We start from the raw sequence: 27,239 nt of genomic DNA on the forward strand, positions 1-27,239 counted from the left end.
TGGAAAGTAATCTCATAAATTCTTCTGCAACTCGAGTAATACTATATTCTACCTTCACTGGCGTCTCTAAAAAGATAATGTACTGCTGCCATCTATCTTATTGGGTAAAATATACCTTTTAGGGTAATGAAGCTGTAATTATAATATCCCGTTGTAAACAACAAGCATCTACTGTCCATCACTACAAAAACGACCAGAATGTCTCATTTAGAATAACCCCAAATTTTTAGATTCTGGTTATGTTTTGAAACAACATCAAACATAAAAAATCTACTCAGATTCAAAAAATATATATATACTGGTATAATGCTGATTGTTTAAATACTGTTTGGCATTGTCTGAACACAAAGGTATCAGCTACAACCCCCAAACATCCAGAGAAACTGCTCAGCCCCCAAGCACCTCCCTGGCTCGGCAAGGCACGTTGAACTTGAACTGTAACCGCATGAGATCACTATCATCCGGGTCTCTTAACGACACTGACGTGATCGTCCGACCATAGATATAGATTTTCATCGGCGCCTAGAGGAGCTACTGGGATCTTTGATTAGTTTACATTCATGACCACATGTACACAGGGCCACCGAGAAGAGCCAAAATGGCTTCTATTTCATAACACCCGTGACGACAGGAGGAGGTGCGAGAGGTTTACTGAGGAGTTTTCGTGTCGGGACGAATCGACAGACTTGTCCTGATTGAAGTTATTCTGAAAGATACTTGGCCTCTTGCAGCCGGTTAGGTTTTTGCGTCGTACACGGCAAATCGACGCAGATTAACAGCCAGATCGTTCAGTGAAGTGCTTGCAAGCACCGCCGCCATATTGAAGCGAAGTGACTGACTGGGACTGAACTGACAAGCGGTCGGACCAGAAAAAGAGGGGGGGCTGCCGCTGCTGGTGACGCAGGAAAAACACCCAAGAGCAGACAAAAAAAACCAAGGAAGCAAGACCATCATCACAGGCAGATTACATACAAGGAAAACGCTCATATAAGGCACGCCGATGAGACTGGTCGCGACCCGAGTGAATCCCACAGGCTCCGGGGTGCCCGACAGAGAGCCCGAGCGAAGGCTTTCCCATTCCTGGTAAGCGGCTAGCCTGGCGCCGCGGCCGTATCCCTTTGTTACAATTGCATCGTCTGGATCCACTGGTTCTGGTAAATATCTTTAAAGGATCTCGGGCGGCCGGGGGGGCGTCAAGGGACACCTATTATCCCGGGATGCAGGCTGACAAAGCCCGCGGCGGGGGGTGGGTGCCGAGCGTGTTTGTGCGGAAAGCCGGTCCGCTGTGTTTTCACCGTGAGGGGGGAAAATGGCCGCCGGCTCCCTGTCTCTGGCCAGCGCGGAGTAAATGGTGAAACTCTGGGGATTTTTTTGTCGCATGGAAATGTTATGAAGCGGATTCTGAGGGAGGCAGCGGGGCCGGGGGCTGGCCGTGAGCCGCGCGGGTGACGCGAGCGGCCGGGGAGCCGGCGCCTGGCTCCGGAGCGGAGCGCCATTTCCGAGGCGGAGTGGCGGCGGAAAGCGGCCCTGTCTCGGTAGGCCCCGATCGGGCGACGCCTGCACACCAGGGCCTGGTTATTCAGCGCTAAATGTACTTCTGGGTGAAGATCAGCTTGGTTTCCGATTAACGGAGTCTGCTTTTTCACGTTTCCCCACTTAATAACAGACATGGCTTATAGAAAACAAACCCTGCAGGAGTTTCTTTTGCTTTTCGTAAACATTTTGCATATTTACTTACTGATAAATGCAGTTAACGATCACATCACTTTAGAAATAACCCTGAAAAGGTGACCGGTTTCTGCCGAAGTGAGTACGTATTTAATACGGTGGACGTTGTGTGTTCAGTGTTATTTACTCGGGAATGTCGCCGACATCAGGGGCGGATCTTCCCCTCAATACTAATCGTGTGTTGTATTGACAGCGGTCCGGTTCTGTATTTTCCTTTAAAAGCGGATCGCACGGTACCAGGACCCACCCACCGACCGACCGCAGTGCCCCCGCACGTCCGCCTTCGGCCCGGCCCAAACCAGCCGGCTGGCCTAAGCCCACGGTTAGCAGTCTTCAGTCCGGCATACTTTACCTTCCATGGTGGACTAACTGTGTTTTACTAGGCGACTGGATCATCATTGTTACTTATATTTTTCTATTAGTAAATGTGGGATAATTCAGCATTGTTTCCTAGACAGCCCGTCTGTTGTTTTCATTATGTTTTACCCCGGCCTCCCATAATCCCTCCCGCCGCCTGAAGCCAACCTGTTTGCCGTCTGTCTAGGTGCCATCATCTGAAGGCCGTGGAGGCTCAGCGTTTGGCCTTGGCAGTGCCATGCTAGATCGTTCTGTCTTATTTGCTTAAAAAAGCACAAGGTGCAATCAGAATGAAAGTTATAATGAATCGGTTAATTAGAAATATTTGTCAATGATGCCACTTATTATAATTTGTAATTTGTTTAACGGTGTTTTGACTGGGCTTCTTTGCTATTTGAAACGACAGATGTTATTTTGCCTTGAGCGTTTGCTATGTTAGGGAAAAGGTGAAGAGGCAGCTCGTGATGTCACTGATCTCGATTACTTAAATTGGAATTGGTTTTATTAATGCAAAATAAACCGCATGGAAATGCTTATTTAAACACAAACCCGTTTGTATTTTTTTATTTAGAAAAAAAGCCCCATCCGTACATCACATACAAAATACTGTAATATTGATACAGTTTATGGCTTATTATGCATGATGATTGGATCTGATTTCAAATTTTGTAGCAGCTGTCTTGTATGGGAAGTAAATATATGACCTACCTATAAATGAACACAATGCAACTATGCAACTCTAGCCTAAAATATTTTATGTCATGTAAACATTTAATTACTATTAATTGTGCCTTTATGTTTGTGCATGCAGTGTTCTTTCAGAAGCCTGTTCTAAAATCACATTAGTTTGGTGTTTTCATATTTAAAAATGTATTTCTGCAAAACATCCTTTAGCTGAGAACTGAGGCGGCAAAGGAGGTGCAAGATTTGCTTTTGGATGCCACGGAAATCGTGGGGTTTATGGTCCTTGCATGTTTGGACTTTCTCCAATCAGAGCTGTGCAGGTGACTGAATGATGTTCTCTGAACTAGTGGCAGTGTCATGATAATCTGGAGTGTTTTGACAGAGTATTAGTGGAAGAACAGCAAAGGGCTTCTTCCCCTGTTACCTGTCAGTCTTCTCTGCAATGGTGTTGTCTTGAAGTTACAAAACCTATTCTCGTTTGGCTTTGAATATGTTTATGCATGTAAATCAGAAGCTGCACTGTTAAATGAAACATTCAGGATCTTTTAAATTGTGGTCATTAACTGTGATTTTGCTAATAATGAGCCTGTTTCTGTTGCTTGGAGAAAATGGCTTCAGCATCTATAACTCTTGAATCTGGAAAGTGGTTGATTGTTTTAGAAGTTGGTTCTGTTGCAAATACCTCGAACATGTTTTATGCATATATGTTTTAGTTTGTTGTTGGGGGGAGGCAGATGAATCTCCCTGTTTACTTGACACCAGATGTGCCCCACACTTGGCTCATTCAGGGGTCGTAGGCGGCCACACGCCCCCAGACAGACTAACATCAGGATGTAGCTTAGTTTCGCTACCTCCTGAAGTTCATGCAAATGTCTTGAAGCCTGCTTCCCTTCATGATATCGCCCAGGCAAATCTGATATCTGTCGTGTGACTGAATGTTCATATCAGAAAAATAGCTATGTAGTATTTTTACCGTATTCCTTCTAATGTTTGTGAGCTTGTTTAACTTAAGATGAAAATGGCCATGTAACTTTTGCCAATGGTAAGATCAGTTTGTGGTGTGTGCTTGTGTTGTGTGCATATACACAGGGATGCCCATGACTGGTATACAAGTATGCATCTGGCATGTGAAGCAAGGCAAAGTCTTAGGCAGTTTAATTTTGGCTAATTAATACCTCATTGATTGATTTATATAATTAAATTAATTAAGTGAACTGGAGGTGCCCCTGAAGAGCAGTTGGGGAGCTGTACCAGTGTTCCTGCAGCCACCCAACGAGAATTCGGGAGGTTGTTGGAGAACAGATGATTGTTTTTTTTTGTTAGTTTTTATTGCATTAATATGCGAGACAGGGGTCACACCCTGGACGGGGTGACAGTCCCTCACAGAACAGATACATTCACACAGAAGCTATGGGCAGTTTGGATACCCCAGTTAACATAACTGCATGTCTTTGGACTTGTAGAGAAGCCTGTGCTATTCAGGGGCAGTATGCAACTATGGAGCAAACAGCGCGGGGAGGGGGATTTGAACCCCTCACCCCTGGAGGTGTGAGGGAGCAGTACTGCTACTGAGCCACTTGTGGCAGCTGTCGCTTGCTTGTTTCAAGCCGATACATGATAAAACTGTTACTCTGCACATCGCTTATATCAATCAAAACGGTATGAAACCAAAGTATTCCTTAAAGGATAATTGTATATCAGTAGGATCGGGATCTATGCCCCTGTCCAGAAGGTTGTGGCTTCAAATCTCATGAGCAGCAGAGCGATATGATCGCTGTTGGGCCCTTGAGCAGAGCCATTTCCCCGCCTGCTCCTGGGTTGTTCAATGCTGGCTGATCCTGCTCTCTGGCTCTAAGCTTTCTGTTGCTGTTTGTCACTTTGGACCAAAAGCATCTGATGATAAATAAATGAATGTTGTTTATGTGCTAATGACATGGAGTCTCTCTTTGATGCGTGATGTTATTTGTAAGGTGTCCTCCTGTAAGACAAAGTAAAGTTGCGCTTCAGTTGTTAGTCTTTTGACCAACTTGCAAAACTTTTTGAATGATACCAAGATTGAATGATACCAAGAAGTGGAAGCTGCATTTTGGAGTTCAAAGCACAGCAGTGTAATGCTGTGTAAGTAGCTTCCCTCCTTATTTCAGTGTCACTGATTGCTTTTTTGTTCTTTATTCACATGGCTTTTCAGTCTAGTCTTTAAGGAATTTTTTGTTTTATTCTCTAACATCAGTGTGAAAGTGTGTTGACAATATGGCCACCAAAATGGAGCACATGTGAGTCTGAGTGTGTGCAGACATTTTGATTTCCTGGCTGTCTGCATTCTACGGGACACCCCCGTGTCCTAAAGCGCCCCATCTCACACACATGCCCCTGTCACATTCCCATCCAAGCCTGCAGCCGGCAAGCTTGTTTTCCATGCTTTCCTCCAGCCTTAATTTCGTACACATGTACAGTGACGGTCTCTAAATGCTGCCTTTCATCTTTCCAAGGTTTTTGCCATCCCTCCTCAATGACTATGCTACCGAATTCTAGCATATTTGCTTGATAAGCCATAACCACCCCCCCCCCCTTTCAGGGTTATTTATCAAATGATGTGGTTGTTTAATATATGTAAAAGTGGCAATATTTAGAGAGAACGGCATTCCTATGGGACATGAGGGAAAAACAAGGAACGCATCTGGGGTCCTTCTTGAGAGTAAATCGTTGCCGCTTTTCTGATTTGCTTTGGGTGTAAATACTGCATTTACACCCAGTAAGTGTCCCCTGGCCTGTGGCACCCTGATGGGCACCTGCGGCATCAGCTGCTGAATGGAGGGTGTTCGCACAGCTGTAACTGAAACTCGCCTTGTGACCGACTGAAGCAGGGAGCAGATGTGCCTTTGGACTAATTCTTGAGTGATAAGTTAATTTCAAGTGGTCTGTAAATTGTGCTTAGTCTGTCGCTCGTTTTTCTGTTAAAAAAATAAAAAAACAAGAAAACATATTCCAAGTGATTGCCGCTTTTAAGGTATGGTCAGAAAATATTACAGAATACATTCATCCAAAAAATGACAAGGTCTTCCTTCCGGTAAATTAGAAGCCTTCTGGTAAATGTTAAGTCAGGCATGAAGACAGGACGAGTGCCTCCACCCAACCTGAAAAGTTTCATTTTATTCTGGTAACTGGTCGGATGATTATGAAAACAGGAAAACCTTGTCTCTACCCCTGGCAGTCCTCGTTTGTCTACGAGTTAATTATTTATTTCTGTACATAGCTGTTACTTTAATCTTTTTAAAACAATATTTTTAGAATTTAAGGTTGATGGGTGAAGAAAAATCCCCCCCCCCCCCCCCCCCAAAGGTCTGGACATCTGAAACAACCTGCTATAATTATATCTGCAGCACGGCTCCGGGAGCCGTGGGCGAGCTGAGTGGTCGGAGGGGGGGGGGCCCTCCTGCAGCCTCTTAACCATCTGCAAGGCCATAGATGAAAGATTAGAAGTGGAGTTTGTCACACCTGGGGCTTATTTTTGGGTGGGTTGCTTTTCTGGGACATGTGTGACAATCAGAACTTCCGAAGAAGCAAAAAAGAAATGTTGCTTTTGATGAGAGAGCAGGTGGTGAAATTTTGAAGTCATTGATACCGATAAACATTTAACTGTGTTTCATGAGTTCCATGTTTATTCGTTGGTTAATGTTAAACCGTCTCAGACCAGGGAAATGCTATAGGCTTCCTCTCTATCTGTTTTTATATGTGAAATCAGTTTAAAAATAATTACATGGTTATTTTACTATGAACACCTTTTGTTGATGTTTATTGGGTGATTTTGACACTTAAACCTCAATGTAACGGAGTACTACTCAGCTACTGTAATTGAAATACTCCTTTAAAAAATAATTTCCAATCCGCCTGACAGGCATCCTTACTGATTTTTATTTTTTTATGATATTTACTCCTAAATACCTTAAAGAAATCGATGTTGTTTTCACTTCATTGGTGATTAGTTTGCTTGTGCATAATTATCACGTTGCTTGCTCTGTCCCCCAGCCTCTGGGAATAAATGTGGTTTTAGCACGACTGCCATTGGCACTTTGGTGTGTGAGCCAATAACCGCTTGACGGATCTTTTTCAAGCTTTGCGCAGGCATTGTATAGGTGAGGAGCAAAGGGTGATAACATTTTGGAGAGGATTGCCCTAAAATGGAAGCATTTGATACCATAAGGACTATAACTCAGTAACTGTGTGATGGATCTTTTTCAAACTTTGCAGAGGCTTTGTCGAGGGCTGGAATGGATGTTAGTAAAGTTTTTCGCCCCATATTGAAAAATAGAATGTTAAAGGATAACTTGCCATTGTATCAGCAGTCCCCCTGTAGCTCACCAGATAGAGATGCACTGAAACCCACAAGCCTGGGCTTTCAAGTCCCTCAAAGCAGATACATTGTACCTTTTCCGTCTATTGTAAGCCTTTTAGGATAAAGGAAACAGTTAAATATCAATGAGTTTCATGTATATACAAGTGGTATTAAAGCCGTTTTTAACTGAGCAACTTTCCACTGTATGTCATGTTGTTTTCTCCCAGCTGTGCCCCCCCTGCAATTCCTTCACACCCCACAGTTTGAATACCTCTGGTGTATAAGACATACATTGAATATTGATATTTGAGCATATGTAAGTGTCATTTTTCAAATGTAGCCTTTAAAACATAGGCAAAGGAATACAGGTAACCAACTAACTGGTGGGGAAAGATTCTGTAAATTGTCATACAGGTGGAATGTGTAATGAATAAGTATACGTTCAGACTTATGCATCACGGTGAGGACCTGCAGCAACCGGGTAAAATCACATTTATTAACATTCGCATTTCCGGGTGATCTGTACAGTGCTTTTAGAAATTGTACAAGTTGGTGACTGGAACCAACTTAGATGGACCAAATGACAGGGCTCTCGGGGAATACGATGCAGTCATTTGTGATGGCACCCGGTTCCGCTCGTGATTCGCTTCAGCCAGAAATACTGTGGGATAGTGGCGTGTAGCTTCCGCCGCTCCTCTGTTAGCCGTCACCCGCAGACAAACATCAGCCTCATGGCCATGCTGCTTATCTGAACGCATGCTAGCAGGAATGCTCGCCACTTGGTTCTCATCAGTGCGCTAGCGCTGGTTCATTTGGACAGTTTTGAGATAATTACAAATTAGTCAGACTCCTGCTTATAAGTATTTTTTCTAAAAATTGTCAACACAATATCAAATGCGTGGCTCAGAACTTGGTTAAAAAAAGACACCCATGTACTTTTGCTGATATATTTTTTTAACTCCTTTTATGGTACCTGAAGGTATCAGTTTATGTAAACATACATCCATCCATCTTTCAAACCGCTTATCCTACTGGGTCGCGGGGGGTCCGGAGCCTATCCCGGAAGCAATGGGCACGAGGCAGGGAACAACCCAGGATGGGGGGCCAGCCCATCACAGGGCATTTACATAAACATTTAAGTTTATATTTGCTGAGGTGCTATGCCGTGTTAAAGGTTTGTGGAGCAGTGCATTAGACAGCCCGTGACGTACTTTAAATCAGAATTGGATCCAGCCCACAAATCGATCATTTTCCACAGAGATTAAAAAGTGGTGATTGGAAGCACCATCATCCCCCAATCAGAGTTTTACGTCGGTTTGGTTTTTATCTTTTGACCTCCTTGTACTTGTGGAACAATGTGTACCGCACACATTTTGTGGTCCAGTTTATTTTGCCTTTTCACTACATTGCTGATCCGCCAGCATGCACTGTATTGGTTATAAGGCTTGACGCGCCGGCGATGGTCGAGTATCTGCATTGATTCACGAGTGTATATTAACTTAACCGCTATGAACTGCTTATGCTACTTTAACCTGAATAACTTTGTTTTTTGGCTCATTGAATGTTCCTGTGTAATCTTCCTCCTTTCATTTTCACATTGTATATACCTGATGATATTCTGCATGTCTGTAAAAACTGTGAATTTTGCCCAAACTCTAAGCAGTGAAAGTCGCACTGCTTGTGTGCTTTAAGTGTGCATTATAAGTGCTGTTGGAGTTGTGTGCGGCAGGGTGGGGTTACCTTCGAACCCGGGTTCCCTAACGGAGCCTCCCTCCCTGTGTGCCCCGGCCCAGCCGCACTTTAAGCCCCGCCCTCCGCCTCAGTAGTTCAGTCCTCTCTGTCGCCCTCTCACCCTGCAGGTTGTGCGATGGTCTCTGCAGGTCGTCCTGAGCTTGACCTGCCGCTCTCCCCCTCAGACCTGCGCCCCTTCTCTGCCGATCTCCAGGAGGCAGTCATTTCTTCTCTCACCGCCACGACATAAGCAGACAAAATTGCAAAGATCTGCCCAGTGTCGAGTATGACGGCCACGACCCGTGGCTCTCCTGTGGGGGGCAACGACAACCAGGGCCAGGCCCCCGATGGCCAGTCGCAGGCCCCGCTGCCCCAGCACCAGGTAAGCGCCCCCTATTGCCTGTCCTTGTAACCCTCTCAGTGTGGGTACAGCATGGGTCACAGAATGCATCTGAGTGGCGGGGGGTAATTTCAATGAAGGAGTGGGGGGCACATTCACTGAAGCAGACATATGACTACAGACCACTTACTCAGACACACAGAGAGCACCTTCACACATCTGCACACACACCCAAATACCACAGTGCCCCCCCCCCCCGACTTGAAACCAGAATACAGACCCTGTTAATGTAGATTAGTTGGTCTCATCTTAAAAACACACTTTTGTTTTTAAAAAAGCAAAGATATAATTCAGATTATTAGTTTTACTGCTTTGCGTTAAATTAGTTGTAGGTTTTTTGTTTGTGATTGTTCAGTACGAACTGGCGATCAATGTTCCAAAAGGTGCCTGCTCATTCCATGGGTCTAAGCCAAAACTGCAGATTCTTTCTCGTTGCCAAAGCCTTACATATGGGATTTTATTTTTTCCAAAATCTAAATTTGAGTAGTATAGGACACGAGTAAGTATTTGCAGTCCCAGAGCTGAATAAAGAATTTTTCTGGTGGCGTTGTGTTCCCGTCCAGAGTGGACAAGGGGACAGTGTTGATGTTGCTTATTCACTTGTCACTTAACAGTTAACATAATAGCTGATTGGTAAGTTTCGTTGTTGATGGTGATGGGTTCTTTTGGTTTGCATTTAACATCACCATCCTGTGGCTGACGGGTCCAATTTGTCAGATTTAATATGCTTGAGACGCCGTTATCAAAGTTGATAGCTCTAGCAGACGTGTATAATGCCTCATTTTTCCTACCATCATACCATTCAGACATTATACTGCAGGATACAGACTGTCTCTGACTTGCAACCGCTCGCATACATGACCGAAGTATTTTTTTTTTTAAGCAAATGTATCTAAAAATTAATTTCATCTGGCTGTATGCCCAGCAGTGGTAGTTGCCGCGGGAAAGTACTGTGTGCCTGGCAGTACAACACTGCAAAGTGCATGCTGCCTACTTTACGGCAGTTACCGCGGGAAAGTACTGTATGCCTGGCAGTACAACACTGCAAGGTGCATGCTGCCTGCTTTACGGCAGTTACCGCGGGGAAGTACTATACTATGCGTCCATTTCCACGTACGATCCGTTTGTCAGAACAAAACCCAGTCTTAAGCCAAGGACGGTCTGCACAGGGTATTGACAGTATTTTCAAAATCACCACTATTCCCCACAATGAAATTCTTGTAATTAAGATTTTAAATGCCGTGGTACTGCATCTAACCGTAATACCACCCAAGCATCCAAACGGCCATCAAATGGATCCTGTATTGACATTGACTACATTGTTCTGTTGCATGCTTGTGGTGAATGCGTGACTTTAAGAGTTTGTCACCTAAAAGATTCAGCTGAATTTGAGATGGTGCGGCTTGTGCGTGCCAGTGAAACAGGGCATGCTCAGCTTCCAGTGTAAACACTCTCTGGGTTAACGGCCGCGTTAATGACCCAAGCTCTCTGTTTCACTGGCTGCCACTGAGGTGTAAATTTTGTCGGGGGAGGGGGGACTTCCTCTCTCACTCGCTGCGATGTAGCAGCATTTTTAAGGATGGGGAGGGAGAGACTGCAGACAGGAGTGTAACCTTAGCTTGCTCCAGGGTTAGTCCATCCTCACGGAGGGAGCTTCGGGGTCAGTGTCCCACCAGTGTCCTGTGGTTTTTTTTTAAGATGTTTATAATGCCCTGCATCTTATTTATCCCTCAGTGCTTCATCATTGTCCCAGTTGCATAAATTTTACCCATGATCCAACTGAGAGGCTGGCTGGGCTCCGGCTCCCCAGACACAGGGGCCGTGCTGGGCTGCGTGGCTCCCTTCTGTGCCCCCTGACTGCCCTCACTGCTGGGCTCCAAGCTCCCCAGACACAGGGGCCGTGCTGGGCCGCGTGGCTCCCTTCTGTGCCCCCTGACTGCCCTCACTGCTGGGCTCCGAGCTCCCCAGACACAGGGGCCGTGCTGGGCCGCGTGGCTCCCTTCTGTGCCCCCTGACTGCCCTCACTGCTGGGCTCCGAGCTCCCCAGACACAGGGGTCGTGCTGGGCCGCGTGGCTCCCTTTTGTGCCCCCTGACTGCCCTCACTGCTGGGCTCCGAGCTCCCCAGACACAGGGGCCGTGCTGGGCCGCGTGGCTCCCTTCTGTGCCCCCTGACTGCCCTCACTGCTGGGCTCCGAGCTCCCCAGACACAGGGGCCGTGCTGGGCCGCATGGCTCCCTTCTGCGGCCCCTGACTGCCCTCACTGCTGGGAACCGCGAGTCACTCGGTCCTGTTCGCTGACTTGGAGCCTTTCCCCATCATCATCACCACACGTTAGCATCGTGTGACAAAGCCTCCCCCCTTTTTCCCCCCAAATGAGGCAGGTTTTTTCCTAGCGTTAAAACACCTCCCAGGCCAGCCTCTGTGCCCCCGCCAGGCCTGAGTGATTTGGGTTGTCCTGCCATCATGGTGCTGCTCGTCATTCTGCTTCCTTAAAAATACGGCAATGCTGGGGGGTTTTTGCATAAAACTAATAATTAGGTTTTATTTCCTCCTTATTGGGTTTACATTACATGGCTCCTATACTTTGAGGAATTTAACTTCCATGGAATTTAACATTAAAAGCGGTAGTTGGGTTCTGGACTCTGTCGTCTTGAATCGTACAGGAACATCGATCTGAAACAGCGTTTGAGTTCTGCTCCGTCGCTCTTCTCGATGATGACGTAGGCCTTTGCTGACACCAGGTAGCACCTCCATGTGCCCCCCCGCCCCCCCCTCCCGGAACATTCTGGTTAATGGGACTGATGGATCATTTTGCAAGTCGCTGCTTTTATTGCAACCCATTAAAATGACTGTAAACGTTTGAGGGTGTCACTTAAATGCATCGATGTTTATTAAGAAAATCATCTGCGTTGTCTTGTAGATGTAACTTTTTGCAGCCTAATTAGCAGCTCTTCTCACGGCTTATTTATTCAGAACGATCTCGCTGCATGAACACAGAATGTATTTTCAAGCTTTCTGTCATTTAAATGCTTGAGAATCAAAATGCAGCGATTTAATTTTGTTTATTTCCACCCTCCCGTGACTCTCTGAACAGCTAGATTGTATTTGAGACACAGGTAAATGTCGCTGTACATGCATGTAATCTGGCTTAATGAACAGGCGATATACTGCAGATCACCAGTATACTCTCTGGTGAATGAATTGGGCTCAGACCTCATGTCCATGTGAGCGTATCCGTGTCCCACACGGACGGTGATAGTATCTGCTGGTGAGGAAGCAGTGTGCCTTCTGGCTCCCGTTCACCAGCATGCGCTGTGTTTTCCAGACGTCCTCTCCCACCTCCTCGAATGAGAACTCCCCGGTGAGCCCTCCGGATGAACCGGGTCAGGGGGATGGGGCCCCGCAGCTGGAGGACGAGGAGCCTGCCTTCCCCCACACGGACCTTGCCAAGCTGGATGACATGATCAACCGGTGAGACCCCGGCCCCCCTGCCCCAGCCCCAGAGGACAGGCTGAGCACTTCTCCATGGTCATCACCGCTTTCCTCTGTTTGCAGACCCCGCTGGGTGGTCCCGGTTCTGCCAAAGGGTGAATTAGAAGTTCTTCTTGAAGCTGCTATAGATCTTTGTAAAAAAGGTGAGCTGCCGGCATGCCCCAAACATCCAGAATTTATTCATATTTCATGTACTGGATATTAGTTCTGATGGAGTAAGTCAGCACCTCGTAGTCCAGGAGTGTCCCCTGGATGGGGGCACAGATGGTGGGCGAGGCATCTCGCTGGCTGCCCTCTCTCTGGGTGGTACTGAGGTGCGTTGGCTTTTGTGTAAGTTGGCAGACCTGCGTCCTGATTAAAGTCAAGCCAGCAGAAGGCAAACCGAACACAGCCATGACCGAATCTCACCTACAGCTAATCTTGCTTCATTACTTCATTTCTTAGTCGGGTAAATGTGATTTATCTGGCCATATTTTCTATGAAGAGATATAATCCGTTGCCTTTCCTTTTCCAAGTTCACTGTGTTACTCCTATGATATAAATCCTGTCATGCAGTGTTTTGTGACAGTGGCAGTTCGTAGTCCTCAAGAATACACCCCTATGTGTGTGACCTGGCATGAGGCACAGAGCTGCTAAATAGACAGTAATGCAGCTTGATAACATTTTCAGTAATTGTTAGTGTGGGTAATGGACATTAGTGTTTACAGTGGGCATGCATGCGTTTGTATACTCGTGTAAGGTCACTCTGGTTGTGTTGGACGCCAGCAGGTAACAATTGCGAAATGCCTCAGGTCCGTGGTGCCCGGCTGCCTCTTGCTTTCCCTTTAGAGGCCGAGCAGCCTCTGCCGGTTCGTCTCCTGCGTTTCAGCCTCTTGCCTATGCTTGTCCGGGGTCCCCTCCTCCTTTACGTCTCTTTTCTTAGGACTTGACGTCAAGTGTGAAGCATGCCAGAGGTTTTTCCGAGATGGACTGACGATTTCCTTTACAAAAATCCTGACCGACGAGGCAGTGAGTGGCTGGAAGTTCGAGATCCATGTGAGTCCTGTACGGGGGTGTAGGAACCTGGGTCATTAATAATTGGCGTCTTCTCATTGGCTGTCTTACCCGGAGGGGAGGGGTTATGCAGTCCTACTCTTGTGCACTTTGTTGCTTGATGTAACACACACACACCCCCCCCCCCCCAACAGAGGTGTATCATCAACAACACTCACCGCTTGGTGGAGCTGTGTGTGACCAAGCTCTCTCAGGACTGGTTCCCTCTGCTCGAGCTGTTGGCTATGGCCGTCAACCCCCACTGCAAGTTCCACATCTACAATGGCACACGGCCCTCCGAGACCGTGCCCGCGGGGGTCCAGCTGGCCGAGGACGAGCTGTTCGCCCGGCCGCCCGACCCACGCTCTCCCAAGGTCAGCAGGGCCCCATCTAGGGCGCCTGACATCTTCTCACACTTAACGGCTGAGAGTGTCGTGGCCGTGGGTCACGCTAGACTCTGCGTCTTACGGACTGCAGCCCATTTTAACAGTGCATGTGTGCAGATTGTTATGTTGTGTTTACGGTTCAGTTCTTGCCTTGTTGTGTGGCTACGGGGCCACTTTGACTGGACTAGGTGATCTTCTGGATGTGCATTAAAGGGTTTTATCGCTTAAAGCTGCATGTGGTGTCAGAAACGAAGGCCGGCAGCTCGGTGGTATCAGGCACAGTGTAATTTACATCGGCCCAGTGACTTGCATGTGACGGGTCAGCAGAGCATTTCAGGAGATGCTGCGATGACGTCCACAGACGCCTGAGGAACCATCCTGGGAACAGCCAGACAGCAGAGGGTGATGGTGTGGAAAGGTGCATGAGTGGGCAGTATGACTGACCCAGTGCTTACTTTCTCTGCCCCCCCCACGCAGGGCTGGCTGGTGGATTTAATAAACAAGTTTGGCACGTTAAACGGGTTTCAGATTTTGCACGAGCGATTTCTGAGCGGCCAGGCGCTGAATGTACAGATCATCGCTGCCCTCATCAAGTAAGTCCATCCATGGACGCGGCATGAAGTTAAGCATATTAAGAGGCTGTTTTCTTAGCTGTGGCACAGTTGCCGTTACCTCTAATCGCCTGCTTGTCGTCCCCCCCACCCAACCCCGCCCCCCCCCCCCCCCGCCCATGTTTCTATTTCTCCTCAGGCCTTTCGGGCAGTGCTATGAGTTTCTAACGTTGCACACAGTGAAGAAGTACTTCCTTCCGATTATAGAAATGGTTCCCCAGTTTCTGGAGAACCTTACAGACGAGGAGCTGAAGAAGGAAGCCAAGAATGAAGCCAAAAACGACGCTCTTTCAATGATAATCAAGTCGCTGAAGAACCTCGCGTCACGGGTACCAGGGCAAGAAGAAACGGTGAAGAACTTAGAGATTTTTAGGTTAAAAATGATCCTTAGGTGAGATTCCTGTCACGTCGTCCTCTCTCTCTCACGAGTCGGTGAAAAGCCTCCGTTTTCAAAAAATAATCTTGTTTATCTACAGGTTATTGCAAATTTCTTCTTTTAATGGAAAGATGAATGCACTAAATGAAGTTAACAAGGTGATTTCGAGTGTCTCCTACTACACCCATCGGCACGGTAACCCTGAAGAGGAGGAGTGGCTAACGGCAGAGCGGATGGCCGTAAGTCAGACGGGTCCCTCTCAGAATAATGTTACTCTGCATGTGTAACTGGTGCCCCCCCACCCCACTTTAATATGCCAGCATGTGCAGTGCAAGCTGTGTAACATGGGGGTTGGGTATTTATATCCCCTTGTTAGCCCCTTTATTGCCGCTAACACATTAGTGGCCGGCGGTTGTGCAGGAACTTTCAGCGTTCCTTTAAGCAGCGTGGTGTGGGCTGCAGCTGAATCGTCACTTTTTTGTTTGGACTGAGGGACAGACTGGAGCAAATGAATGTCTTCAGAAGCTCTGTCAGGTCTGCCTCAATTTCCATGACCCAACCAGAGTAACCTGCACGTTCCAAGCTGGAGAATTCCAAGCAAACTTTTTTTTTTCTTCTACTTTGATATTTTCCGATCTAGAACATGTGGTTCTGTTACAGACGAGTGTCGGATGGTAGTTCTTTGAGCCCCTTCAAAATATAAGTGGTGCGAGATGCGTCCTGTTGGTTCCTGTTTGATTGAGGACCATATGTAGCATGTTTGTTCCTCTTCTGGAGTTGGAGTCTTTCTGATGGTAGGCTGAGGGTTGTCTGCGAGGGCTGGTGCTCCTCGTCTGAGGTAAGAGCATGTTGTTCTCTTACAGGAGTGGATCCAGCAGAACAACATCCTCTCCATTGTGCTGAGAGACAGCCTCCACCAGCCACAGTATGTGGAGAAGCTGGAGAAGATTCTCCGCTTCGTCATCAAGGAGAAGGCATTGACGCTGCAGGACCTGGACAACATCTGGGCAGCCCAGGTACCTTGCGGTTCCACTGCTGCTCATCACGCTTCTTTTTGGTCTCGGGGGTCGGCTCTGTCAGCATGTCTGCCTTTTGTCACTCCTGTAGGCGGGCAAGCATGAAGCCATCGTGAAGAACGTGCACGACCTTCTTGCAAAGCTGGCTTGGGATTTCTCCCCCGAGCAACTCGATCACCTCTTTGATTGTTTCAAGGTGAGCTGGTGGTGATATCAGTTTGGCCATGCTGGGGTGGGATCCAGGGACCCTTCACCTGACCGTTCCCGTCGTCCTAGGCGAGCTGGACGAACGCGAGCAAGAAGCAGCGGGAGAAGCTCCTGGAGCTGATCCGGCGTCTGGCCGAAGATGATAAGGACGGTGTGATGGCCCACAAAGTGCTGAATTTGCTGTGGAACTTGGCCCACAGCGACGACGTCCCTGTGGACATCATGGACCAGGCCCTCAGTGCCCACATCAAGATCCTGGACTATAGCTGCTCCCAGGTGCGGGGTGACGCATGCCGTAACACATACCTTCTCTGCCTGGGCCTGGTCACCTGTGGTAGTGAAGACTAAAGCTCGTTATGGATGGAGAGGAGGCTTGTAGAAGTTGCCGTAGGCCATTCTGTTGATTTTTGGCTTACCGCTTACTGGTAGCAGTGTGCTGTGGACCCATCTGTTCAGGATGTTAGTGCGCTTGAGGCCCCTGAGCATTGACCGGCCGTTGACTGTTTGCAGGACCGAGACACGCAGAAGATCCAGTGGATCGACCGCTTCATCGGGGAGCTGAGAACCAACGACAAATGGGTGATCCCCGCTCTCAAGCAGATCCGAGAGATCTGCAGCTTGTTTGGCGAGGCCCCCCAGAATCTAAGGTGACGGGCTGCCCTTGGCAAGCACAGCACTTGATGGAAGGTGTCACATACGCTTGCGGCCTGTGGAGCCCCCACTTGTATAGGTTTAAGTCCCCTACTGTGCATCTTTAAATCCTGTCACTTTGGTGCTGCTTGGTACCTCTAGAAGTTTCTAGAGCTGAATTTGCAACTGCTGCGTGCTGTCAGACCGCCTGTGTGGACGGCTGAGCTCAGGGCGGCATCACGTTCACAAACGGGGCACTTTGTCTTCCATCCTCCTTTGACTGGTTCCTTAAATGGTTCTTTCTGCTGAGCTCTGTGCTCTGGGATAGGAAACACTGTAAGTAGTGGAATTGCTAAAATGCACTTTTGTTTTAAAATGTGATCTTCTCAAGACCCATGTATATCTGGATTTATGATATGTGGGGTAAATAAGTAACCCTCAGGTAGGACCGCTGTTATTTGAGGAAATTTAGTACCGTCCTGATATTTGTATTTAAAATACAAAGAACTTGTAGCCGAAATGTAGCACAATTGCCTGTTGTTTTTCAGAAAGAAAATTCCTATTAACATAGAAAAGAACTTAGTGGGGTAAGTGGGGTTAATTTGGGGGTTTACTGTCACTAAGTGATGATGATGATGATCTGAATCTAACTGAAAACTGCTTCCAAATCCAATGGCGATTCCTTTATTTGTACAGTGCATTTACCAACCTGCTTGGGCCTCCTTTCCTGTTATTCGCCTCTTCTGCTTCTTTTTAAACGAAATTATGCGCCGCCTCTGTGCGATGGTGATTTATCAGAATTATAAATCTGTCTTCCTATATTATTCATAACTTTGCTGCTATGTTGGCTTCAGGAACTGGTTAGACTGTATGTTTATGTAGGCAGGCCGCTTGTCGCTACACACAAGGGACTCGGGGCCCTAGTTTACCAGCTCGCTTTGGCCTTTTCTGCCGCACTGCTTGCACCCATGACAGTGCGCTTCCAGAGTCAGCTGCAGTGTCAGACCACATCAGTTCAGTTGGACAGCCAGTCCACCTTATGGCCCTGATTCAGTCTATAAACCGGTTGCTGTGACTCCTGGGATTGTCCGGGGTTTTGAGGAAGGCACCTGACGGAACTCGCTCCCGCTCTCCCGCAGTCAGACGCAGCGGAGTCCTCACGTCTTTTATCGGCACGACCTGATCAACCAGCTGCAGCACAACCACGCACTTGTCACCCTGGTAGCGGAAAACCTGTCGGCGTACATGGAGAGCATGCGGCAGTTCATGAAAGGTCAGTCCCGGGCTCAGTGGGGGTCACGACGCGAGAGGGCCGCCCAGTTTCTGTCTGTCTCGTGTCGGCACTGGGCCGGCCGGCGCACACGGCGCAAGCGCCTGCGCTCTCTTTGGAAGTGTTGGATGCGTGATCTTGATGGTCCTTTTGCTCTCGCTAGCGGAGCACGTGGAGTTTGACCCGCAGACGGTCCGGCCAGATAGCCGCTACAGCCATGTACAGGAGGTGCAGGAAAGACTCAACTTCTTGAGGTAAGTTCTGTCCTGGTCACTGTGCTTTTGTTTGAGAAGATGTGCTGGAACACGATGACGTCACTGATGGGTCTCTGGCAGGTTCCTGCTGAAGGACGGGCAGCTATGGCTGTGTGCGCCTCAGGCCAAGCAGATCTGGAAATGCCTGGCAGAGAATGCGGTGTTCCTGTGCGACCGCGAGGCCTGCTTCAAGTGGTACTCCAAGCTGATGGGCGACGAGCCCGACCTGGACCCGGACATCAACAAGGACTTCTTCGAGAACAACGTGCTGCAGCTGGACCCTTCGCTGCTCACCGAGAATGGCATGAAGTGCTTTGAGCGCTTCTTCAAGGCCGTGAACTGCAGGGAGGGCAAGCTGGTGGCCAAGCGAAGGGCCTACATGATGGATGACCTGGAACTCATAGGCCTGGATTACCTCTGGAGGGTAGGTGCTCCAGGTGCTATTAGCCTAATGTTTGTAGTGCACGGTGTGGATGTTTCTGCATGGTACGCTGTATCTGTGCATAGGAAGGCTTTTGTTGTGGGTTGGAGATTTTCCATTAGAAGCAGAAGTAAATGAGAACATGTACTATAAGTGTCGGCGCAAAGCACATTCGTGCATTTCCGGAATGTGTGTCCGCTTCTGACTATTTTGAGAGCCCATAGTTATGCCATACTGTGGGCCTTTAAACATGTTCATTGTGAAAAAGGGGGATGGGGGGGGGTGGACGGCATGTCCATGAATATGCGTGTTTGTGGGGGGGGGGCTTCAGAGCAGCGTGACGAATGGGTTTAGGTTTGGGGCTCATAGAAATGCACTGTTTATTTTTGTGGCCTACATTTTCACACCCCCCACCCAGTCTTTCAAAGAGCATCATCCATTTTTTTTTTGTATAACAGGGGAAAAATGCAAAGCAACTGAGTGACCCTGGATAAAAAGGGGGGGGGGGTGAGGGGGGTGTTAAAAAATACCTCCTAAAAGGTGCTGTTGCATTTGAGTCACCCTACAATGCTTCCTGTTTTATGGTGTACCTATTTACAGCTTCATTCCTTTAAATTTGGGTGGAATTTCTTTATTAAGGGTAGCAGATAGCAAGCCTGGGGTCCCATGCAGGATCGATGGGGTGGGTGTTGTGGCATATATGGGGGAGGGGGGGGCTGTTTCTGTAAATGCTGTGTATGTTTTTCATATGAAGATACTGTCTGGGTGAGATTTGCCACATGCTGGCCTATTAATTTGTCTGTGAAAACAGGTCGTGATTCAAGGAAGCGATGACATCGCCACAAGAGCAATAGACTTACTGAAAGAGATCTACACAAACCTTGGACCAAAATTACAAGTAAATCAGGTAAGCTGCTCCTCCATAATATCTGGCAGCATGGTGTGAGCTGCAGCATGATCACAGCAAACCCAATGATCACGGCAGGGCCAGTGATTTTGTCAGAGCAGCATATGAGCCGTATGTAACAGGGCGGACTTCGTCCGGCTCGTGTGCAGGTGGAGATCCATGAGGACTTCATCCAGTCCTGTTTTGACCGGTTGAAAGCTTCCTACGACACACTGTGTGTACTGGATGGAGATAAAGACAGCATCAACTGTGCCAGGCAAGAAGCCATCCGCATGGGCAGGGTGCTCACCGTCCTGAGGGAGTACATCACCGAGTGCGACAGTGACTACCACGAGGAGCGCACTATCCTGCCAATGTCGAGGTATGGGGCCCGCTGATCCCGCTCGGCCGCTGATCCCGCTCGGCCGCTGATCCCGCTCGGCCGCTGAATATGGCTCGGGGTACTCCTATGGTTGTAAGCTCTCGTTCCTTCTGTAGGGCCTTTCGTGGCAAGCACATCAGTCTCGTCGTCCGCTTCCCAAACCAAGGCCGGCAGGTGGACGACCTGGACATCTGGTCGCACACCAATGACACGATCGGCTCCGTGCGCCGCTGCATCCTGAATCGAATAAAAGCCAACAGCGCACATACGAAAATCGAGCTCTTCATCGGGGGTGAAATTGTGGACCCGGCTGACGACAGGAAGCTGATCGGACAGCTCAACATCAAAGACAAAACTGTAAGTTTTCGTTTGGCGCCCCCAAGTGTCCTGGAGGCTCACTGCGCTCCTATTCTTCCTCTCTGCCTATTGGCAGGTGATGTTATTGTGCGTCAAGGTGCTGAACATTTCTTCTCTCTCTTCTCCCTGCTCCACCCCTCAGCTCATCACAGCCAAGCTGACCCAAGTTAGTTCCAACATGCCTTCAAGCCCTGACAGCTCCTCCGATTCCTCTACTGGGTCCCCTGGGACCCATGGAAACCATTACAGTGATGGTCCCAATCCTGAAGTCGAGAGCTGTCTCCCAGGCGTGGTGAGGCTCTGCTCGGCTTGTTCTTCTCATCCTCCGATTCTTTCTGCTGCATGGCCCTTGGCCAGTAAATGAGTCACATAAAAGTGGAATATTTTGTGTGCTGCTGGTGATTTTTCGTCTGTGGTGATCTACCTGTTGAGAAGGTCCGAGCTCTGAACTTGTCCGCCGGCATGTAGTTTGTAGTCTGTGCTTCACGATGGACCCGTCTGCTTTTGTAGATCATGTCGCTGCATCTCCGCTACGTCTCTTTCTTGTGGCAAGTAGCAGACTTGGGGTGTAATCTTAACATGCCTCTCCTCCGGGACGGAGCCCGCATCCTTATGAAGCTCATGCCCCCCGGTACGTTACCCGTGCCAGCTTATCTTGAGGTCTCTTCCTGTTCTTTCCGGAAAATTCCTTTAATTTGTCCTTGCGTGATCATTGCTAGCTGCTTCTAGATAAAAGTAGCGGGTCGTTTTTGGTAGAGGAGGTGGTGTGGCGCTCGATCTATCTGGATGCTAGTATGGGTTCCTCCCTCCAGATAACACTACCGTGGAGAACCTGCGTGCCATCTGTCTGGATCACGCCAAGCTGGGAGAGAACAGCCTAAGCCCCACTCTGGACTCTCGCTTCTTCGGTCCGTCTCAGTCCCAAGTTCTCTACCTGACCGAGGTTTGTGCACAGAGCCTGCCGGTGTCACTCGTGTAGCGTCCCTCCCTGCCGTGCCCGTGACGTGTGCCCTTTTCACAGGTGGTGTACGCCTTGCTGATGCCCGCCAGCGGAACCCTGGGGGAGGACGCCAGCGACTTCCAGTACAACTTCCTGAAAAGTGGCGGCCTGCCGCTGGTCTTGAGCATGCTGACCAGGAACAACTTCCTGCCCAGCGCCGACATGGAGACGAGGCGCGGCGCCTGCCTGAACGCCCTAAAAATAGCCAAGCTGCTGTTAACGGCGGTGGGCTTTGGCCACGTGAAGGTCGTGGCAGAAGCCTGTCAGCCGGCTGCGGAGGGAACCAATCCCGTGTCACCTGTAAGCGAGGCGCCTCAGGTCTTCATGTGTGTGCTCACTAATATTAGCTGTTAGGAGGTTAGTGTATGTGTGAGGTGTGTGGGACAAAGTGTATACCCATAGCACTGTCGAGAGACGCCCTCCTGGCATATTCAGGCTCCTGATTGATCGCAGGACACTGAGCCACTTCGACTCCTTAAGTGTTCAGGCTCCTTCCCTCTGACCTTAGGCTGTAGTGTGAGGCAGGGGGGGCTGGAATTCTTGGAGTCCAGTTACAAGCCTCTCTCTTGCCCTCCTGTTGCTGTAAATGTCAGGGGTACAGGTTGTCTGAGGCACAGCAGAGCCCTTCATCAAGGTCCTCCTTCAGGAAGCCACCCCATCATTTTCCAAAAAGGACATGTTGTGTGGAGAGTAACTGATTTCACAGTTACTATTAAGCGCATTGCCAACATTGTCTGTTATTCATCTCCTAGATAAACCAGGCCACACATGAGCAGGCTATAGTTCTCCAGAACGCGCTGCAGAACATTCCCAACCCGTCATCCGAATGCATGTTGCGCAACGTGGCCATCCGCCTGGCCCAGCAGATCTCTGACGAGGTTTGTGGCGACCCTTTACTGTTGGGGGGGGGGATGGCACCGGGGATGCGGGGGCCTCTGCTATTGGATCTATCGTGCTGCTCATCCGGTCTGGCGTGTGAAGCGCCTGTGTGCCTCTGGCCCCTCCCGGGTGGCCCGCTGAACACGATGCTCCTTGTTTTATAGCACGTTGCTTTATAATGCTCCCCAGCCCACTGCAGCACTTTTGCTATCATGTTAAATTCAAACCATTTGTTTAGCTTGGATTTTGGCTGCTGCTATTTCTAACCTACCGCTGCCACGTCTTTCACTCTATTTGTTGCATTGTTGTACCTGCCGTGATACTCAGGACCCTGGTTTATACCACAGGAGTTAAATTCATGCTGAACTGTCCGTCCACGTTTCCCTGCACAGAACTTCTTCCAGGCTTCTAAATACATCCCAGACATCTGCGTGATCAGGGCGGTGCAGAAGATCATCTGGGCGTCCGGCTGTGGCACTATCCAGCTGGTCTTCAGCTCCAACGAGGAGATCAGCAAGATCTACGAGAAGGTACCGCCCTCACATCCCCGCCGGCCGTTTCCGGGAGCGGATGTAACCGCCGGCGTCCATTGGGGGGGTGTGACTCTGCATGTGCCGCTGTGGCCCCCACGCAGATGAACGCAGGCAGCGAGCCGGACGCGGAGGACGAGCAGGTGTGCTGCGAGGCCCTGGAGGTGATGACTCTGTGCTTCGCTCTGCTTCCCACGGCGCTGGACACGCTCAGCAAGGAGAAGGCCTGGCAGGCCTTCATCATCGACCTGCTGCTGCACTGCCAGAGCCGGTGGGTCCCGGGCCATTGTAGCGCTGACTCCACCCCCCTCTGCCCGATTTGGTTCTCAGTGCCGCCGTGACCCGTCTCTCGCCGTCATGTCTCGCCAGGTCTGTTCGCCAGATGGCTCAGGAGCAGTTCTTCGTCATGGCCACCAGGTGCTGCATGGGACACAGGCCGCTGCTGTTCTTCATCACCCTCCTCTTCACTGTTCTGAGTGTATGTATCCAAAAGGGGCCTCTTTGTTCTGGATGGACGGCACGACCTGTCTGCCAATAAACATCCTGGAAGACCTCGTGCTGACGTGTGAGTATAACGAGCAGAGCAGAGCGCAGTCATGTGTGGCCATCAACGGTGTTTTCCAGAGCACTGCAAAGGAGAGGGCCAAGCATGCTGGAGACTACTTCATCCTCTTAAGGCACCTACTGAACTACGCGTACAACAGCAACATCAGTCTCCCCAATGCTGAGGTTCTCCTGAACAATGAGATCGACTGGTTAAAAAGGATCAGGGTGAGTGGGTCTCCGACTCCCCCCCCCCCCCCCCCGTGCCAATCAGTGTGCTGCCTCGTGATAACATGCCGCCCTCGATTGACGCAGGATGAGGTGAGAAGCACTGGGGAAACGGGAGTTGAGGACACCATACTGGAGGGCCACCTTGGAGTGACGAAGGAGCTGCTGGCTTTCCAGACGCCCGAGAAGAAGTACCACATCGGCTGCGAGAAGGGCGGCGCCAATCTTATCAAGGTCAGTTTCTGGCGATCGTTTTTATGGGTCCCCCCCCCCATATAAAATGGTGCATGCCTGACTCACAGGGTCTAGCTTAAACGAACTACTGGTCATTCCCGTTTGTGCTTTAAAAGGCTAGTCCTGCTTCCATTCTCGAAGGCGGAGCCTAATCCGGAGTTTCCTTCTCCTGCCTGCAGGAGCTCATCGATGACTTCATCTTCCCGGCCTCCAACGTCTACCTGCAGTACATGAAGAGCGGCGAGTTCCCGGGCGAGCAGGCCATCCCCGTCTGCAGCACCCCCGCCAGCATCAACGCCGGCTTCGAGCTGCTGGTGGCACTCGCTGTCGGCTGCGTGCGCAACCTCAAGCAGATCGTCGACACGCTGACGGACATGTATTACTTAAGTGCGTGTCAGACCGAAAACATGTCACTGATGTGCAGTTGCTGTTGAAGTAGCAGCCTTTACGATAGATGGGTTGTAGGAGATATTGCTATGGAGGTATCTGTTCGCTACTACTATTGGCTGGTTAGAAACGTGTGGCCACTGTGGTGCATCCAATAAGAATGCTTAGAAGATGTTCTGTCCGAAGAAGTGGTCCAATAAGAAAGGGAAATAGGAGATACTGGCTGACCAAAATTAACCAGCAGCCCTTCAGCTCAGATACCGTGTTTTAAAATGTGCTGTTCTGCTTTGTCCCACCCCTCTGCCTACTCTTCTTCCCCTATCAAGATTGCGAAGCACTTACGGAGTGGGAGTACCTGCCTCCTGTGGGCCCCCGGCTGACCAAAGGCTTTGTGGGCCTGAAGAACGCGGGGGCCACCTGCTACATGAACTCTGTGATACAGCAGCTCTATATGATCCCGCCCATCCGGAACGGCATCCTGGCCATCGAGGGCACGGGCACGGACGTGGACGACGACATGTCCGGGGACGAGAAGCAGGATAACGAGGTGTGGAATCAGCTGGTTTGTTGTCCCGAGAACGATGGAGCTTCGATGCTCTTAGCCCTGTGATGATGCTCATCCTTGCTCAGGATTCGGTGACTGACGCATCAGCCATCTCCAAGGTCATATGCTGTGTAGGCCTGACCTGGAGCTGAGGGCACCCCTGTATTTAGATATGAGCGGCCGGCCTCAGAAGTATCCTGTGCGCATGCAGTGACTGAAACATGCGGTGGTTGTTCCTCGACCCACAGAGCAATGTGGACCCTCGTGATGAAGTGTTCAGCTATCACCACCAGTTTGAAGAGAAGCCTTCAGTCAGCAAGTCTGAGGACAGGAAGGAATACAACATCGGTGTACTGCGCCACCTGCAGGTCATATTTGGACACCTGGCTGCTTCCAGATTGCAGTACTATGTGCCTCGAGGCTTCTGGAAACAGTTTAGGTAATTGTTTTATCTCTCTTGCCCCATTACCATCTAATGAGACTGCAGCGATGCAGCGTTTGTACGCTCGTTCCTGTGCGTGTTGTGGTATTCTGCTGTCTTGTCTGCAGGTTATGGGGCGAGCCAGTTAACCTTAGAGAACAGCATGATGCCCTCGAGTTCTTCAACTCCCTGGTGGATAGTCTGGATGAAGCCCTCAAGGCACTTGGTCACCCAGCCATGCTCAGCAAAATCCTGGGGGGCTCCTTCGCCGATCAGAAAATTTGTCAGGGGTGCCCTCACAGGTACGTGTCTCAAGGTTAACAGGGTATACGATGCCAGGGGCAGATGCCGATTGGCGCATGGCTCTGATGCGGAACCTTTTGCGCTCCAGGTATGAATGTGAGGAATCCTTCACCACGCTGAACGTAGATATCAGAAATCACCAGAACCTCCTGGATTCTATGGAGCAGTACGTCAAAGGAGACCTGCTAGAGGGTGCCAACGCCTACCACTGTGAGAAATGCAATAAGAAGGTATCTACAATCAGCAGGTCTCTGGTTTTGTTGCGTGCTACTTGTTGTCCCAGTAAACATCTGCAGCTGTAATGTTGGTTCCCGCAGGTTGACACGGTGAAGCGTTTGCTCATCAAGACGTTGCCCCCAGTGCTGGCGATCCAGTTGAAGCGCTTCGATTATGACTGGGAGAGGGAGTGCGCCATCAAGTTCAACGACTACTTTGAGTTCCCGCGTGAGCTGGACATGGAGCCGTACACGGTGGCGGGCGTGGCCAAGCTGGAGGGTGACGAGGTGAACCCGGAGAACCAGGTGATCCAGAATGAGCCTGGGGAGGGCGAAGCTATGGGCAGCTCCAAGTACCGACTGGTTGGCGTGCTGGTGCACAGCGGCCAGGCCAGTGGGGGCCATTACTACTCCTACATCATCCAGCGGAACGGTGGCGATGGCGAGCGGAACCGCTGGTACAAGTTCGACGATGGAGACGTCACCGAGTGCAAGATGGATGACGACGAGGAGATGAAGAACCAGTGTTTTGGGGGAGAGTACATGGGCGAGGTCTTCGACCACATGATGAAGCGCATGTCCTACCGCCGCCAGAAGAGGTGGTGGAACGCCTACATCCTCTTCTACGAGCGCATGGACTCTCCGGAGCGGGATGGCGAGCTGGTGAAGTACATCACAGAGTTGACCATCTCCGCCAGACCGCACCAGATCAAGATGCCAGCCGCCATCGAGTGCAGCGTGCGCAAGCAGAACGTGCAGTTTATGCACAACCGCATGCAGTACAGCCTGGAATATTTCCAGTTTATAAAGAAACTTCTGACCTGTAACAGTGTCTATTTAAACCTGCCTCCAGGTATGTAGTAGCCAGTCAGTCAGTCTGCTTCCGCTGTTATGATCTTTGGCTAGTTTCTATTTCCATGTGGTGTGGGTGAGTGGTGCTCTGTGTGGATTTCACAGGGGTTTTTTTTCTTTCAAGGGGAATTCTTTGAGCAGGAAATTTAAGGTCTGTCAGTTTCATAAGTAGAAGTAGGCAGTGATAGTAAGTTCTCCTCTCAAAGTGGAGATGCACCGGTGAGATATTCGGATCGGTATCAGCACTGATCCAGACCTTAGACAGAGAGGCCTGTTGGGCCATGTGTGACCGATCCTCGGCTGATTACTTACTTATTTAAAAGGCAGTTTCTAAAAAGATGGCTCCTATTTCGTGTTAAATCTATTGGCACAATCACTCGCATGGCAGCTCTCTCATTTTGGATGTTTTTTGTAGCTTTAAAGCTGAACGCTAAGACTGCGACTCGGTGGGTGTGAGCACAGTGACATCACCGTCATGCACATACCCTTCGCTGTAGTAAGAAAATCAGATAGGAGGGTGACGATCTGAAAGTATTTTACACTTTTTAA

At 49.4% G+C, this 27,239-nt stretch overlaps 1 protein-coding gene across 6 annotated transcripts in view; it reads left to right on the forward strand.

Annotated features, from left to right (window-relative positions):
* The first annotated feature begins 519 nt into the window (after window positions 1–519).
* Window positions 520–27,239, forward strand: part of usp9 (ubiquitin specific peptidase 9) — a 34,250-nt gene continuing 7,530 nt past the window's right edge. For 2 of the 6 annotated variants that reach the window (XM_048970035.1, XM_048970070.1), the window contains exons 1-36: window positions 520–1,083; window positions 8,962–9,215; window positions 12,560–12,705; window positions 12,790–12,869; window positions 13,649–13,761; window positions 13,914–14,132; window positions 14,622–14,737; window positions 14,895–15,146; window positions 15,232–15,370; window positions 15,995–16,147; window positions 16,239–16,343; window positions 16,424–16,630; window positions 16,865–17,001; window positions 17,533–17,571; window positions 18,124–18,257; window positions 18,418–18,508; window positions 18,590–18,932; window positions 19,741–19,836; window positions 19,986–20,197; window positions 20,314–20,554; window positions 20,697–20,846; window positions 21,065–21,185; window positions 21,367–21,497; window positions 21,576–21,854; window positions 22,307–22,432; window positions 22,826–22,963; window positions 23,068–23,234; window positions 23,333–23,441; window positions 23,588–23,734; window positions 23,822–23,968; window positions 24,148–24,355; window positions 24,682–24,902; window positions 25,148–25,338; window positions 25,449–25,622; window positions 25,712–25,853; window positions 25,941–26,691. In XM_048970035.1, the coding sequence (XP_048825992.1) occupies window positions 9,120–9,215; window positions 12,560–12,705; window positions 12,790–12,869; window positions 13,649–13,761; window positions 13,914–14,132; window positions 14,622–14,737; window positions 14,895–15,146; window positions 15,232–15,370; window positions 15,995–16,147; window positions 16,239–16,343; window positions 16,424–16,630; window positions 16,865–17,001; window positions 17,533–17,571; window positions 18,124–18,257; window positions 18,418–18,508; window positions 18,590–18,932; window positions 19,741–19,836; window positions 19,986–20,197; window positions 20,314–20,554; window positions 20,697–20,846; window positions 21,065–21,185; window positions 21,367–21,497; window positions 21,576–21,854; window positions 22,307–22,432; window positions 22,826–22,963; window positions 23,068–23,234; window positions 23,333–23,441; window positions 23,588–23,734; window positions 23,822–23,968; window positions 24,148–24,355; window positions 24,682–24,902; window positions 25,148–25,338; window positions 25,449–25,622; window positions 25,712–25,853; window positions 25,941–26,691 (6,121 nt within the window). In that variant the 5' untranslated portion in view covers window positions 520–1,083; window positions 8,962–9,119. Of the gene's footprint in view, window positions 1,155–1,278; window positions 1,536–8,961; window positions 9,216–12,559; window positions 12,706–12,789; window positions 12,870–13,648; window positions 13,762–13,913; window positions 14,133–14,621; window positions 14,738–14,894; window positions 15,147–15,231; window positions 15,371–15,994; window positions 16,148–16,238; window positions 16,344–16,423; window positions 16,631–16,864; window positions 17,002–17,532; window positions 17,572–18,123; window positions 18,258–18,417; window positions 18,509–18,589; window positions 18,933–19,740; window positions 19,837–19,985; window positions 20,198–20,313; window positions 20,555–20,696; window positions 20,847–21,064; window positions 21,186–21,366; window positions 21,498–21,575; window positions 21,855–22,306; window positions 22,433–22,825; window positions 22,964–23,067; window positions 23,235–23,332; window positions 23,442–23,587; window positions 23,735–23,821; window positions 23,969–24,147; window positions 24,356–24,681; window positions 24,903–25,147; window positions 25,339–25,448; window positions 25,623–25,711; window positions 25,854–25,940; window positions 26,692–27,239 lie in introns of those variants that run through there. The other 4 variants (XM_048970060.1, XM_048970077.1, XM_048970044.1 and 1 more) reach the window with 3 other exon arrangements.

Source organism: Brienomyrus brachyistius, chromosome 1 (genome assembly GCF_023856365.1).
Source record: "Brienomyrus brachyistius isolate T26 chromosome 1, BBRACH_0.4, whole genome shotgun sequence".
In the NCBI taxonomy this organism is placed as follows: Eukaryota; Metazoa; Chordata; class Actinopteri; order Osteoglossiformes; family Mormyridae; genus Brienomyrus; species Brienomyrus brachyistius.